General features: G+C 41.4%; 2 protein-coding genes across 2 annotated transcripts; one reads left to right on the top strand and one right to left on the bottom strand.

The window, feature by feature from the left end:
• Nucleotides 1-482: 482 nt before the first annotated feature.
• Nucleotides 483-7,811, top strand: psma6a (proteasome 20S subunit alpha 6a). The gene is made up of 7 exons (XM_004559309.2): nt 483-669; nt 2,010-2,104; nt 2,231-2,312; nt 5,049-5,204; nt 5,789-5,967; nt 6,564-6,658; nt 6,999-7,811. Exons 1-7 carry the CDS (start codon nt 594-596, stop codon nt 7,054-7,056), a joined length of 741 nt encoding a protein of 246 aa, XP_004559366.1. The 5' UTR covers nt 483-593; the 3' UTR covers nt 7,057-7,811.
• Nucleotides 7,812-10,008: 2,197 nt separating this feature from the next.
• On the bottom strand, nt 10,009-13,682 carry nfkbiab (nuclear factor of kappa light polypeptide gene enhancer in B-cells inhibitor, alpha b). The gene is made up of 6 exons (XM_004559311.6): nt 13,340-13,682; nt 11,695-11,800; nt 11,408-11,618; nt 10,900-10,988; nt 10,535-10,795; nt 10,009-10,441 (listed from the first exon to the last, which is right to left on the bottom strand). The coding sequence occupies exons 1-6, from the start codon at nt 13,591-13,593 to the stop codon at nt 10,406-10,408; spliced, it is 957 nt and encodes a 318-aa protein (XP_004559368.3). The 5' UTR covers nt 13,594-13,682; the 3' UTR covers nt 10,009-10,405.
• Between the last annotated feature and the right edge of the window lie 1,457 nt (nt 13,683-15,139).

Raw genomic sequence — 15,139 nt, 5'->3', positions numbered from 1 at the left:
TCCCCCATTCACAGAAATACAATAAATAAATATCTCATATCCTGCTTGGAACAATTTGGTTTTTACTCAGAATATAAACCAAATACAAAAACCCAAACACTTTCTTTTAAAAATATTAACCAGAAGAAAAAAAAATCTAAGGAAGTACAACTTTAATTGTGCAGCACAAGTTTGAATATAATTTGAATTTTCTCAAGTTTCCAGAATCTATTCATATACACAATCTCTCGGGAAACATTCCTTCTTAAAGGTCAAACGGGAAAAGAAAGCAAATCTAACAATCTTCATCTGTAGCTGGTGAAAAGGCCTTTTAGGAAAGAACTTTTAGGTTTTGTCTTTACTCCAAAAAGAAAATTGCACAAACGTCATATTCTGTAATTGTCAAGAAATATATTTTGATATTGTTACGAATACACCACCTGATTGAACTACTTGTTAAAAATAAAAATACAAAAACTACAGACAGTTGACCCGGATATGAAAGCTCTCGTCTGCTTCCGGTGCAGAATCGTGCCATGTTTTGCTTCTGTTTTTACCTCAGTTTAGTTTCAGATTCGGTCTAGACCACTTTACCTCAATTATTTCCTGCCGTCATGTCCCGGGGGTCGAGTGCGGGGTTTGACCGGCACATCACCATCTTCTCCCCGGAGGGAAGGCTCTACCAAGTCGGTCAGTAATAAGAGAACCGAACAGAACCTTAACCTGCTCTGTCATCACTGCCTGCTAGCAGGCTAACAGCAGCTACTCACAAAGCTCAAGGCTGATTAAATATGTCACCACAGGGCAGTGTGGCAAGAAAATAGCTATTATGAAAATTAATTAAATGTATTGAGGCAGTTAATCCGACTTAACGGAGCAACTAATGAGTCATATCATTAAAGCAAAACATTTCAGTTAGCTGCAATTATAGACTAGTAAAAGCTAGCTAATAATGTATAAAGGGGACTAAATTAAACGTTAGTTCTAGCTTAAGGTCCATACGGCCGGCAGGACCACGCATGCGCATGTGTTTATATGAGTATTGTTTTTATTCTAACAGCATCTCTCTAAAATTCTTAAAGCAGGGGAGTCGAACATGCAGCATGCATTAATGTGCATTAGTCATTTTTGTTCTTTTGCAGATCCACATCTCACCCTGTCGCTAGCATCCTACTCTGTCACACCAGATCTCTGCATGTCTTCTGTCACTGCATCCATGAATCCTCTCTGAGGTCTTCCTCTTTTCCTCCTGCCTGCTAGCTCCATCTTCAGCATCCTTTGTCCAATGTATCCACTATCTCGCCTCTGTACATGTCCAAACCATCTTAGCATTGCCTCTCTGACTTTGTCGCCAAACCACAGTCTGAGCTGTCCCTCTGATGTACTCATTTTTAATCTTCTGGGATGAAAATATGAGCATCTCCAGCTCTGCCACCTCCAGCTTGGCCCATTTTTTCAGTGCCACGTCTCCAAATTCTACATCACAGACAGATAACAAAAAATTCAACAAATAACTGTAGTTTGGAAACTGAACTACAAGAACTTGAAAACAAAATTTCAAATTAATAGAAAGAAAAACACAAAATCATAATAACTCTAATAAATTATAAAGCGTTAATTTGTGTTTCTATTTAAAGGCTAAGTGAAACAAGGAAACTGTAAGCAAATGTAAAGAACTGAATAACATATAACAAATAGTTTCCTCATTCTCTTGTGTGAGTTATAATTGCTTTCAGTTTAATCATGAAGATATGGAAATATTTTGTCAAAAGAATCTGACATCGATGTGTTAGCACTGAAGAAAGAGAAGAAGCAAAATGAAAAAGAAAATAAGTAAAAGGTGCCTTTCTTTATCAGCACCTCAAAGAGTGATGTATTTGTGACACCAGGAAGTGAAATTTACAGGTCATTTAACAATCATCATCAATTTACTGATAAGAAGAACAAGTAGCTAGTTTGTTACTTTTTTAAAATGTTCAGTCATGAAGTTTGTGTATATTTCATTTTGCCTGCCTCTCTTCACTCTTCAGAGTATGCCTTTAAAGCGATAAACCAGGGCGGACTGACCTCTGTGGCCGTCAGAGGGAAGGACTGTGCTGTAGTCGTGACGCAGAAGAAAGTTCCTGTGAGTTTGCGTTTCTTTCACATTCGTGTGATCCGATTCCTAAAACGACATTTTGATTGGTGTATCGATGGTGGCCCGTGTGGCGAGTTCATCTGTTAGGGGCGCCTTTCTTTGTGTCTTCCTCAGGACAAGCTCCTGGACGCTGCGACAGTCACACACCTGTTCAAAATCACAGAGAACATAGGCTGTGTTATGACCGGCATGACTGGTAAGCAGCAGGAAGCTTATTATCTACTCTTATTATGGGGGACAATGTTAAGCTTTTTTTCTCCAGTCTTCTTTGTTTCTTTTGTATAAAATAATAAGAAAATGGGCTGATTTGGCCCTGATGCAGCCTCCAGTGTATTAGCAGAGTTGTGATTTGGAGTTAAGGTAACAGATATACTCTATATTGCCAAAAGTATTCACTCACCCATTTGAAATCAAGGAATCCAGGTGTTCCAATCACTTCTATGACCACAGGTGTAAAAAATCTAGACATGCAGACTGCTTCTGCAAACATTTGTGAAAGAATGAATCGCTCTCAGGAGCTAGTCTTGGTAATATAGTGTAACTGAAGTTGCAATATACTCTCCTCATGATGTTGCAGCTGCACATTTTAGTTATCCTCTTCTTTCCTGCAGACTATTCAGAGTTACTGAGTTACAAATTATACTTCAAATAATGCAAACTTTTTCAGTGGCATGCAGCTAAGCTTGCAGAAGAACACAAGACATTTCCAGAAACTGCACATAAACACTTGCTTGAAATTTGAGACAGAGTGTATAAAAAAAATGTGTTTTTTCAGTCGACAATAAAGGTTGTAGAACAAGGAAGAGCAGATTTAAGTACAGGAAAAAGACAAGACAAACAGCGCTGTATGTGAGTAAACAGATGAGGGTCATGTGAAGCTTACATCTGTTTCTGTTTGTGGGTTTTATTTAAGAAGCGGCAGTGTTTAATATGAAAACTCAGGTCTGTCATTAAAGTGCCAGATTTAGTCACACATACATATATTCATCAATAATCTGTGGCAGGTTTATGGTTTATATTTAAAAAAAAACATTTAAGATGAAACTGCACACAAGCTCGTAAGAACTGAACACTAATAGAATAATAACATAACAGTGGGTAAAAGTCGCATGATGAAATCACACACTAAAGTACAAATGAATGGAAAAAATAATGAGACTGATTATTCCTGGTAAGCAGTGTCTCATCTGACTTATGTTCCACAACAGATGCTTGTACTGGAAAAACTGCTGATATGTGCAATTAAAACTAAACCACAAAGGTTGTACTGCTTCTTCTCCTGCTCCAGCACATCCTGGAGATTCCCAGTCTCGGGGCTGATGAAACCTTTAAGAGCAACATATTAAGACAACAAGTTAATGTCAGCCTCTGCCTACATAAAGTTTGATTTCATCTAATCATGAATCGGCAGTGGCACAGCTGGATGTGCACCAACCCAGAAAAACAATCAACAACACTGTGATTGATCTGCTTGGTAGTAAACGTGCTGTGTAAACACAGAAAATTAGAAAAATTAAAGATACTTTATTGATCCCACAAGAACAGAAATTCAAATAGTGTAATAAAAACAGCACGGTTAGAAGTATGCAAGCCCATAATGAAGGCATTATTATGTTAGGTAGCACAAAATTTTATATACAACAGTTATCCATCCATCTTCTCCCACTTATCCAATTCACAGAGAGGGCCTGGAGCCTATCCTAGCGAGAAGTACATCCTGGTCAGGGCGCCAGTCTGTTACAAAGCTCACACAGAGTGACAACCATTCACACTCACATTCAAACCTAGGGGCAAATTAGAACTACCAGTTAACCTTATCCATGTAACTCCAAAGACTGGTAGATAGCCAACCTCTTGCCGCACACTAAACAATCTGAGCTTCCTCAGAAAGTAGAATCTGCTTATCCCCTTCTTGTACACAGCATCGCTGTTGGTCCTCCAGTGCAGTCTGTCACTCAAGTTTACACCAAAGTACCTGTAACTGTCCACATGATGTTAAGTCAACCCACATCTCTTTTGTGTTGCTGACATTCAGGAGGAGGATTGACGTCTCTGGCTATAATATTATTAACTGTAATGCAATAATAGCAGTGTAGACATGGCATTTTCTCTTTTTCAAAGCTCTAGCAGTCCATGTAAGCACTCAGCCAGGAATATGCTCGAACACACAAGTGTAAGTGCCCACTATGGCGTAGCTCTGTGTTGATTGAACAAAGCTAAGCTGGAAAATAACTAACCTGTAACCTTAAACAGAGGTGGTAGAAGAACTCTTAATCAGAAGGTCCAGAAAGTCCCCACCATACAGTACTCCCTCGTTAGGTATAGATGTGATCCTGAGCTTATAGCCTTGTCTGTTTCCATTTACAGATTAAAGCTACAATAACTATTCCTAGTAAGCAATGTCTCATCTGACTCATCTCATGATCCACAACAAACCCTAGTATTGGAAAAACAATGCTGATGTATACAATTAAACTAAGCTTCCTGTTAAGACACCTAGCTCTTAAAAAGGTTGGCAGAAAGCTACCTCTAAGAGCCTGCTACCACTTCCAATGAGACCAACTTACCATATCATACCAGCTGTTAATTTTTAAAAAAGTCAAAGCACTTAAATAATTCTGGCCTCCAGCCCAAGTTACAGCTTCATCTGACCAGACTGATCCTTGATGAGCCCTCAATTTTTACAGAGGGAGACCACATGAGCTGTAACTAAAAATGTTTATATTACACAACTAAACAGAACTGAAACACAAATGAACATAGTCGGATCTCCTGCAGGGAAATGCCTGACCCGAGGGCTGTATCACTTCAAAGTAATTCATTTATTAAAACAAGCCCGTGTCCCATTAGTGAGAGAGCAAATGTTTTAAATGGCAGTTTAAAGTGATGTGAGCTGCTGTGACATGATTTTCTTTCCCTTCCTTCTGTCCAGCTGATGGCAGGTCTCAGGTGCAGCGTGCACGGTACGAGGCGGCTAACTGGATGTACAAGTATGGCTACGAGGTGCCCGTGGACATGCTGTGCAAACGCATGGCCGACATCTCCCAGGTTTACACCCAGAACGCAGAGATGAGACCGCTAGGCTGCTGTACGTAATTTGTGTTAGTGTGTGTGTGTGTGTGTGTGTGTGTGTTTGCATTTTGATATCACTCCATGTATTAAAACTGAAATTGAAACTTTTTTCAGAGCATTTTCTTAATGTCTGCAAGCTTCAGTTTACACAGTATTTTGAAATCTGATGCAGAAAGTTGTTAAATTTCTCCTTTTTTTTGCGTGTCTAAAAATGTGGTGTGCAATGGGGCGATCGTGGCTCAAGAGTTGGGAGTTCGTCTTGTAATCGGAAGGTTGCCGGTTCAAGCCCCAGCTCCGACAGTCTCGGTCGTTGTGTCCTTGGGCAAGACACGTCACCCGTTGCCTACTGGTGGTGGTCAGAGGGCCCGGTGGCGCCAGTGTCCGGCAGCCTCGCCTCTGTCAGTGCGCCCCATGGTGGCTGTGGCTACAATGTAGCTTGCCATCACCAGTGTGTGAATGGGTGGATGATTGTGTATAGTGTAAAGCGCTTTGGGGTCCTTAGGACCAAGTAAAGCGCTATACAAATACAGACCATTTACCATTTTATATGACTTCTTTCTTTTCTTTTTTGTCCTCTCCTATTTTCATTCCACCCTGCAGGTATGATAGTGATCGGGATTGATGAGGAATTGGGCCCACAGCTGTTCAAGTGCGATCCAGCCGGCTACTACTGCGGCTTCAAGGCCACGGCAGCCGGAGTGAAACAGACAGAGGCCACTAGTTTCCTGGAGAAGAAAGTGAAGAAGAAGCTGGACTGGACTTATGAGCAGACTATAGAGGTAAAATACACCAGAATACACAAAATAATTCCATATTCTTTTCTGTTGCACTGGAATTTTGTCCAAAAACGGCCCGGTAACGATGAAGGCTGCAGGGCGTTTCCGCCCTATGGAGCTTCGGGAATGTTGGGGATTTTACAGGATACTTTCTGGACAGCCGAGTAAGGGGAGTTAGGTGATTTTTATTGACGTATCAGGAAATGTGTGTGAATTTTATAGCTGTGACTATGTGGGGTAATTTCAGTGAATTGCTTGGTGTTTTCCAAGCCAGTTGACGTTAGGGAAGGTTGTTGATTTTTGGAAAAAAAATTCAAACAAGCCCTGTTGGAATTAGAAATCAGTCTCTGAATGGTTTCCTGTGGTCTCTGAATCAAAAAGATACTGACTTATTGAAACCCTCTTTAATATGGTAAAGTATTTATATCAGAGGTGGGTACATGAGAAACTGGGACTGTTGTCTTCCATTAGCTGAACTCAGTTGCCCACCCCTCGTATGTATGTATGTATAATAAATGCATATATAATAACTTTTTTCTTTTACTTTAATTTTCTGTATCATGTTTAAATACGAAGTTCTCCCCTTTGTCTCCAAACAGGCGGCTATCTCATGCCTGTCTACTGTTCTGTCCATCGACTTCAAGCCCTCAGAGCTAGAGATCGGAGTCATCACGGCACAAGAGCCTAAATTCAAGTGAGTGTTTTTCTGAAATAAAGCTTCTCGATAGCTTTGAGTAAGAACGTGATCTTGAGTCAGCCACTGCATCAAATTAGTTTTGCAGAACGAAGCGGGCCGTTGCTGATTAAAAAGTTGAAAGCGTTAAAACGCCGGTAATGTGTCGGCTGTGTTGGGTTATTGCTAAATAATTTGAGAAAAAAAGGCCGGTGTTGTAATGGAAATTCCCTAAAACTAAAAACAGCTAGAGGTTGAGATCAAAGCAAGGACTTACATGTGGAGCTTGTTCTCGATATATCCGTATGTGTGTTGGCAGAATGAAAAAGTATGACCGTATAACTGTGCGTTTGTGTTCCAGGATTCTGTCAGAGGCCGAGATCGATGCTCACCTGATGACTTTGTCTGAGCGGGAGTGAAGCGGTTTTATAAGAACGGATGATAAACAGTAAAAAGCATCAACACACAAAATGTCTCAGCTGGAAGGAAGATGAAGGAGGAGCTGGTATCATCTTCTTCAAAAAGAGATGAACAGTAACAGATAACCCCACCCCCACCCCTCCATGCTATCTGGTCACAAACAGGACATGATATTATCCATGTACCCAAACCCCTGCCCCCTCCTGTGTTTTCCTTCTGCAGCCAGCTGCTAAATGTCTCAGATCGTGGACGGGACATTCAGATCAGTCCCTGACGTGACACATAAAGTGTGACGTGGCAGCTGATGTGACAGACGGCCGCAGCGCAGCAGCTCAGCCTGAATGACTTCATGACATGTGTGACATGAGCAGATTGGAAGGTGGAGGTGTGGTAACACTACAACTTACAGCACAATACCTCTTAAATGTGGACTCAGTGGTCCTGTAGCTTCACTGTGCTCGGCAGTGCTTCCTGACCATCTTTTCTCAGGGCTACCACTTACATATGTGTCTCTCTTCTTCAGTGTTTAAGCTTTCCCCTCTGCACTGTCTTCAGTTTCAGGATGAAATTCATGCTCTGTACTCGATGATAACCCAGGGAACAGCTGTGGGAATTCTCCTACAGCAGCAGGTCATTGTCACACCCCTGTTTAAATCTGCTCAGGTCACTAGAAAGCTGGTGTTTTGATCTACCTGCCCTTCTGCTGCAGCTGCTGTACATTTCCACACTTCTATTAAACACACTTTTTATTTAACACAGGTGTTTGATTCTCTGCGCACATTCATTCCTGTCTGACGGCTCTTAGCTCTCTCGAAATTACTCGACAGAGTGTACAAGTGAGAATGCAAATGTCTGAACAGTCAGCTTCCACAGTAAACGATCTTTACTATGCCTGCTTCCTGATACAAAGCGAGTATCATGTACCCATGAAGGTATAGCACAGTTTGTTTACACCCAGTGAGAACTGCACCTAATGCAAACGATTATTGTGCTGCATTCTGCTTTGCATTAATTTGATCGTTTCGCCTAACAACACATCTTCTTTGAAAATGTATTGAATCCACTATTTTCTGATGTCTGGGAGAAATTATTTTAAATAATCACGATCTCTGTGTTTAACAAGATAATTGGGATTGGGATTTTTGCCCCAATTGAGCCGACTTTTGCTGTTTATTTCCAGTACTGGAAACGCTCCTGCCGCGGTCAGTCGCTTTGCACATATCGCGACCTATGTGCCCACTCAGCAGCGCCATTAGACCGAGTACCCTCACGCTTACAATGCCCACTGCTGTCTGTGTGTTAAGTCTCATGATCAACCTTTTGTGGGTACAAAGTAAACAAGCACTGAGGCACCGTTTACTCTGGTTAGGCCGAAAATGGAGCAAAGTTCAGGCAAAAGAACATGTGAGATGATCCATTGTCGTTAATGGTCTGGATACTTGCTTTTAAAAAGTGCAAAGCCTAAGCTTGATGTCCACACTGAAACCTTTCTTTCTCTTTACTTTTCTGAAGCGTTCAAGCATCTGTAAGGTGTAGTATGCAACGTGAAAAACACAATATTATACTTTGTGCTCCATGCCAATTATTTAAAAGCTATGGTTAGTGTTTTAAACATAAATCTGCTGATATTTTATGCCGTATGATTACAGATGAGGCCACCCAGCAGAATACCAGTCCATAAAATCAACATTACTACTTTTACTCGAAGTGTACATGGTGAGTAATAATACTCACCATGCATTTTACCTTTGATTGTAGCTATTGATTCATTAATATGCCTATCACTTTAATATTGATTTTAAAGCATTGTCTGCTGTTGAGTAGATGTACAGTACATTAAAACTGTACTGGTCCAGTTCATTCTCCCTGTTAAGTGATAACACATCTACCCTGTTTCTGTTTCCAGATTTATCCTGCGCTCAATGAGGCTTTTGTCTTTTTAAGAACAGCTCATTCAGTCGTTTTGATGCTAAATTGTTTGTCCTGTTGAGTAAGAATGTGACTTATAGCCTAAATACCCTTTTTTTTTAAATTAATATCTCTTAGCAGAAGACTTATTCAGTAGAAAACAATTAAACTCTTGTGCAGCATCATTCTTCACGTAATGCTTGTGTATTAAGGTGCAGGGCTGCCCTCTGACGCAGTATTCTGATACGTTGCAGGCTCCGTGGCCATCTCCTTTAATTAAAGTCCTGGGTTGCCTTGTGGACCAAGGTTTACTATAAACAGTCTATAAACATGAACTTTAGTTCATTTTTTCTTTTGCGTAAGGGAGGGGAAAATATTTCATGTCTGCTAAAGTATTAAAATGTAAGGTTTAAACACAATTCTGCAGTAATTTAATGACAGTGGATATTTATTTTACACGCAGCTCCCTTCCTTCCCAACTTCTGTCACTTGACTTCAGCATCCTGTTGTTCCTGTTCTTCGGAAGGTGAATGACAAGCAGGAATGTCGCCAATAGCTGAATTGTTCCGTTCCTGGGAATTTCCTGTCCCTTCCCTCTTAGCCACACCCTCCAGAAAAACTTCCTGATTTAAATGACAGGGCAATTGACCTCATTACACACACAGAAAAATTCCCGAAGCCTCTTGTCTATACAAACACACACATCTAAAAGGAGGAATTCGCAGCTCAATTGACTACCAGTTCCTCATTCAGTGGAAAGGAGTTATCAGCGCTTTCCTGTATTATATGAAAATCAGAAAGGGAAAAAAGAAGTGTCCGGTCAGGAGTGAAGTTGAGCTGTCATGCTTTGATGGGAGCGTTTATACGAGCAGACTCAGTGACGGCAGCAGGAGGCCACGTGGTTACATTCATTTCCCGTGTAATTGCAGATTTTTATTGCCGTCAGGCTCTGCCGATTACGATTACACGCCATATACGACTACTTCTGATGTCTCGTGTAAAAATATTCCCATCCCAACAAATAACACGGTCACACAGGAGGCTTTCACTGTTAAATATGAGTGTTTTAATTTAATGGAGTGTGCTGAACCCATTTGCTGTCTCACATATACAACCTGCTCAACTGTACACATTCACAGCTTCCATAAAAAATACATCTTTGTATACACAGCATTTACACTATCATACAGCAGAGCTGCTGGAGGAGCATCTTCACGTATGTATGGACGTCCACAGAATACAAGCGATCGCCGGCAGTCTGTTTAATTCTTCCTGCTCAGCTGCCTGGAAGCGGTCACGTCACCTCGCTGCATCGCCCGACCCCATCGTTGTCATCCACGTCACAGCAGAAGTAAGGAACGTGCCGTGCCCCCCCATCCGTCCATCCTTCACCGTCACAGCCTCTGGTCTCTGTAACTTCCCCCGCCCTCTCGCTTCCTGCTAATGTCCATTCCACTGAATGTCATCGTAATTCACCTGCAGACACATGGGAGGAAATAGAAATGGTCACACACCAACTAGTGACACACTTCATTTGTGCCAGACCGGCTGTACGATTTTGAAACGTACCTCATCGTCAGAGTTCATGTGCTCCTCTTCGTCACTGTCGTCTGACTCGCTGTCTGGCAGCTCCCTCAGGTCAGGATGGGTCACAGAGTACAGCTCTTTGTTGATTTCCCAGTTATCCAAACCAATGGTGAGGTGATAGGGGCTGTGGCCCCCAAAGCTCAGGAGGTTTGGGTTCGCTCCTTTTTTCAGCAGCAGTTTGACCAAGAGGAGATTCTGCTGGTCCACAGCCAGGTGGAGCGCGCTGCGACCGTTATGCTGCTCCTGTAAAACAGCAAGGAGGCAAAGGCATTAGTATTAACAAAGAGACTAACAAAGATTAACAAAGAATTCTTTTATTTTTTCCATACAGAAGAGGTGAAAGTTACCTTTGCATCAATGTCAGCTCCCAGATCTACCAGTCTCTCCACCAGTGAGAGGAAACCCTGCACTGAAGCCAGGTGGAGGCAGTTTTGACCTGCACAACACAGAAAAGGAAAAGAAAAATTAAAAGTTGATTCCAGAGCGAGACTGCAACAGGAAATACAAAGATGTATTTCCATATTCTTTTGTTATTCTTAGTAATTAGCAAAAACTGCTGGGTGTGGGTTGTGAAACACATGCATTCATATCAATGTTCTTTTTTGGATTTGATTTACTGTCTTTTTTAACCCCCCAAAAATACTGAGTGTGCATGGCAGTGCTTAACGGAAAAATGTTTACACAAAAGTCTTAAAGAGAGGTGTCCACCTTTTTTATTTAGACATTAACTACTGCATAATAGGTTGGGTTAAGCTCCTCTTGGTCACTTAACTGCAGTCTTCGGGGCTAACTAACAGCAAGTGGACCCAAAAACTAAAATGTTAACGTGTCTCAGGCGAGGAAAGCATCACTTACCGTTATAGTTGCAGGCAGCCATCGCCGTGTGTAGGTGCTCTGGTCGGCTTTTCTGTGTGATGACGCTGAAGCAGTGCAGGTTACCGTGGCGACAGGCAATGTGGAGAGGCGTGTCTCCATTGTTGTCCACCAGCGTGGGGTCACAGCCGGACACCAGGAGGTTGAGACACACCTCCGGCTGTTTTGTTATTACCGCCAGGTGGAGAGGAGTCTGGAGAGGGACAGGTATTTTAGTAATGTCATGATGGCGGATGCAGGTGGGGTGTTAAGAGCTGTGTTGTGCATACCTGTCTCAGGTCATTCTGTCTGTTGAGGAAGTCTGTGTTTTTAGACTGGTCGATCATGGTTTTGATGAATTCTTTGGCCTCATGGATGATTGCCAAGTGGAGCAGCCTGCAGAAACATAAAAATAAAACAATTTAAGTAACAAACCAAAGATAAAAGCAAATTTTACACAACTTCGTGCCTTTTCGTCTACATCAGATACAGTTACAAAAAAGTATTAACTATGAAGAAAACACTCAATTATTTTCATAAATATTTGTAATAATAAATTTACAAGGAAAAAAACTTATTTTACACCTAAATAGAGTAACTTCCTGTGATTACAGTAAAATTGTGTAACTGTAAAACTTAAATGATTGATGTAACAGCTTCAGTTCAGAAGTGTCCCTTTGTTCTCTAACTTGGCTTTTATGCTTTTGTTTGAATTGGTGTAAAATACTATAGTGCTGCATAGAGAGTTACATTTGTTACACAAAAAAGAAAATGCACTCACTCAACAAGAATGGCCAATAGAAACATGTCTTACATAGGGGTGTCATAGTAACTGTTTATCAACGATAATCCAGGGTTTTTCCAGATTCTTGTGAGGGTGACTTTGCTTACATGTAATCTCTCTTATCTTAACAAGTCTGCATTGTCCAGATCTTTCTGGTTTACTGATAAACAAAGATGGACTTTTATTACAAATTTTTTCTTTTTCTTTTGGGGAATGCCATTTTTGGTGGGTACCAATTGCTTTTTTGTGTCTGCTTTTACTTTCAATAATATGTTTGCAGGAAAATAATTAGAATGTTTAAAATGTATTTTGCCTTTCAGAAAACTTAATTTGAATTATTATATATTATGTGTCAGTGCTATACTTTTCTTTGAATTTGTGCAACAAACATAAGTAAACAAAGGTTAAGCATCTACACTTGCATCACTTTTAAAAAAAAAATACAAACCTATTCCATTTGCCTGTATAATTTTGGCATAAAAGTACTTCCATAAGTTTCCGGTACTCTGCTTTGATTATTTAACTTATCTCTGGCCCAGTGTTAATGCGCGAGCAGTAAGCCCATTTAAAACACTAGGAACTATATTCATCTGCGGAGGAACTTTGTTAAAATAAAAGTTGGGTTTCGGGGACTGCTTTGTTATTCCCCTTGAAATAAATGTCAATAATAACTCGTACGCGCCTCTTCGAGAATCGGGTTTCGCCCCCAGTGTCCGCTCACTGCATTTAAGGTACTTTTTTCACATTTTTCTTTTCATCCTCTTTCACTTCTCGGGAACGCGCGTCGCTTGGATTCCTTGGTGACGCGCCCGGGACTTTCCCAATCTGACCCGCGGCCATAATAGATTCCCTCCTGATAATAGCCTTTTGTTTACGTCCAGCAGCGCCGTGTCTGACCACAGGTTGACCCGTTCTTAATAAAACCGGACACTCGTTCGGTACCCCTAAAATCCTGGCTACTTAAAAATTAATCCCCCACTCGGGTTAAGGTAGGCCTCACTTGGAGCAGAACTACATTCCCCACAGGAAAGGCATCAAATTACCTCCAAGACCCGAGCTGGGCCTTCTCCTAGCCTCACTGTTGCACCCCCCCCCCCGAAAATAACTGGTAAACATCCGAGCTCGGTAACCTTATTCCGGGTCAAACTTACGTGTCTCCGTCTTCTGTGATCTGTGTCTGCCACTCGTACAGCTCTCGGGTTGCAGCGGGGAGCTGCTTGTGCTCCGGCGCCTCGCATTCCAGCTGGAGCCGGCGGATCTCGGCGGCCACAGCCTGGTACTCCTCCTCCTTCAGGGAATCCAAACCGCTGTCGAGCCGATCCTCCGTGGCCTGAGCCGTTTTCCCTTCTTTTGAGTCCCGACTGTAATCCATTTGGTTTAATATACTGGTCCTGTGAAGATCCATGTTAGTCCGAGGTGCGTTCAGTTGTGTTTTCCGACAGCGCTGCACTGCAGTAAATGCCCTCTGCTCTGTGGCTGCAGCGGGGCGGAGCTAACAGCTAGGTGGGGGATTTCCAGAAAACTGTCACTTAGAATAACACAGCACACAGATTGCTGGCTCCAACAGGGGATTTCTGTTGAGACACATATAAAATACACTAGTCAGTTTGTCACAGGGAGAGCGAAAATACTTCTGCAGGCTGCATGTTGTGCGCATAAATCATACAGCCTTCAGGGCATTTCACATTCCTATAGACTTATTAATTATGTGAGTAATTGGATTTGGATGCATGCAACATAAAGTCATTTCTTGGTCATGCAAATTGATTAAATCAAAGGTTTTGCACCTCACCAGTGAAACTGCCCAACACCACACATCTTTAGATGTAATTCTTCAAGAAAGGGAAATTTTAGTTGGGCATTTGGTGTTATGAAAATAATGACGATAATAAAAAAAATTAACATGGAGCTCGGGGAGGTGAAGAATATTCAGAGGAAAATCTCAGAAATTCCCAGATTAAAGCAGTTAATTTTCAAGCAAAAGTACTTGTGTATTTTCTGAGATTTAAGTGGTAAACTGAGAAAAATACAAATGCACGTTAACCCCCACCCCAAATTTTCTAGGTTTAGAGTGGCACATTTAAGGGGAAAAATTAGAATATTCTGTTTGATTTAGGAGTAAAAACCTGGACATTTTCTGGGATTTAAAGTGGTAAATGTGAGACCACTACACACACACACACACACATATATATATATATATATATATATATATATTTGTTAAGAATCCACATGGCTTAAGTTTCCAGTCAGGCTTATTATGACTGCAGTTGGTAAGCTCATCAAATTATACTGCAGTCTGACTGAGCAATAAGGAAATGCCAGTGATTTTCGCTCTGAATTACCATCGTACAGTCAGAAACAAGGACTTTGAAGAAGCCCGTTTGTGATTGGGGCCAACAGATTTGACTTCTGTGCATCAGTTTTTGTTGCAAATCCACTGTGTAACGAGAATCATTTTATTCCAGGTTCTTCTTGTATATTTATGTTTTTAATCCTGGATTATTTTTAAGGTTTTTCTCCCTCTTTAAAAAAGCCCCTAATGCACCATCTTGAATGTGTCCCAGATGTTAGAAGCACAGTTTTAAAAGTTTAATATCTTATAGTTGAGTTCAGATCAATGTGTGTTTTTCTCTTGATGCACGCATGCAAACGCCTTCAAGTGCACCTTCATTAGCATGCTTCTGCTAAACCGCTCGACAGAAGCTGCAGACCTGAAGGAGGGAGCGAGGGAGGGGGGCTGCAGCAGACAGTGGTGGTACAGGAGTTTCCTTCAAAACTTTTGAGCGTGACCGCCCTGTGATTTCACTTCATTTATCATATGGTAACATAGTGTGATGAGCACAAACCAGCACGCATGCTAGTGGAGTTTCCCCAACATCCTCCAATCCTGACCACATGATCAAGTGTTGTTCTTACAGTATACTTTATTCCAAAGTAACACTGACATT

This window comes from Maylandia zebra, linkage group LG19 (genome assembly GCF_041146795.1).
Source record: "Maylandia zebra isolate NMK-2024a linkage group LG19, Mzebra_GT3a, whole genome shotgun sequence".
NCBI lineage: Eukaryota > Metazoa > Chordata > Actinopteri > Cichliformes > Cichlidae > Maylandia > Maylandia zebra.
This window is presented reverse-complemented; position numbering and strand designations above follow the sequence as displayed.

What these genes read in the sequence shown, in the direction of transcription:
- psma6a (XM_004559309.2), top strand. Translation starts at nt 594, where the DNA reads ATGTCCCGGGGGTCGAGTGCGGGGTTTGACCGGCACATCACCATCTTC. An exon ending in GGGAAGGCTCTACCAAGTCG is followed by an intron (nt 670 to 2,009) that starts GTCAGTAATAAG and finishes TTCACTCTTCAG; the next exon opens with AGTATGCCTTTAAAGCGATA. An exon ending in TGTTATGACCGGCATGACTG is followed by an intron (nt 2,313 to 5,048) that starts GTAAGCAGCAGG and finishes CCTTCTGTCCAG; the next exon opens with CTGATGGCAGGTCTCAGGTG.
- nfkbiab (XM_004559311.6), bottom strand. Translation starts at nt 13,593, where the DNA reads ATGGATCTTCACAGGACCAGTATATTAAACCAAATGGATTACAGTCGG. An exon ending in GACAGAATGACCTGAGACAG is followed by an intron (nt 11,619 to 11,694) that starts GTATGCACAACA and finishes GTCCCTCTCCAG; the next exon opens with ACTCCTCTCCACCTGGCGGT. An exon ending in GGCTGCCTGCAACTATAACG is followed by an intron (nt 10,989 to 11,407) that starts GTAAGTGATGCT and finishes TGTGTTGTGCAG; the next exon opens with GTCAAAACTGCCTCCACCTG.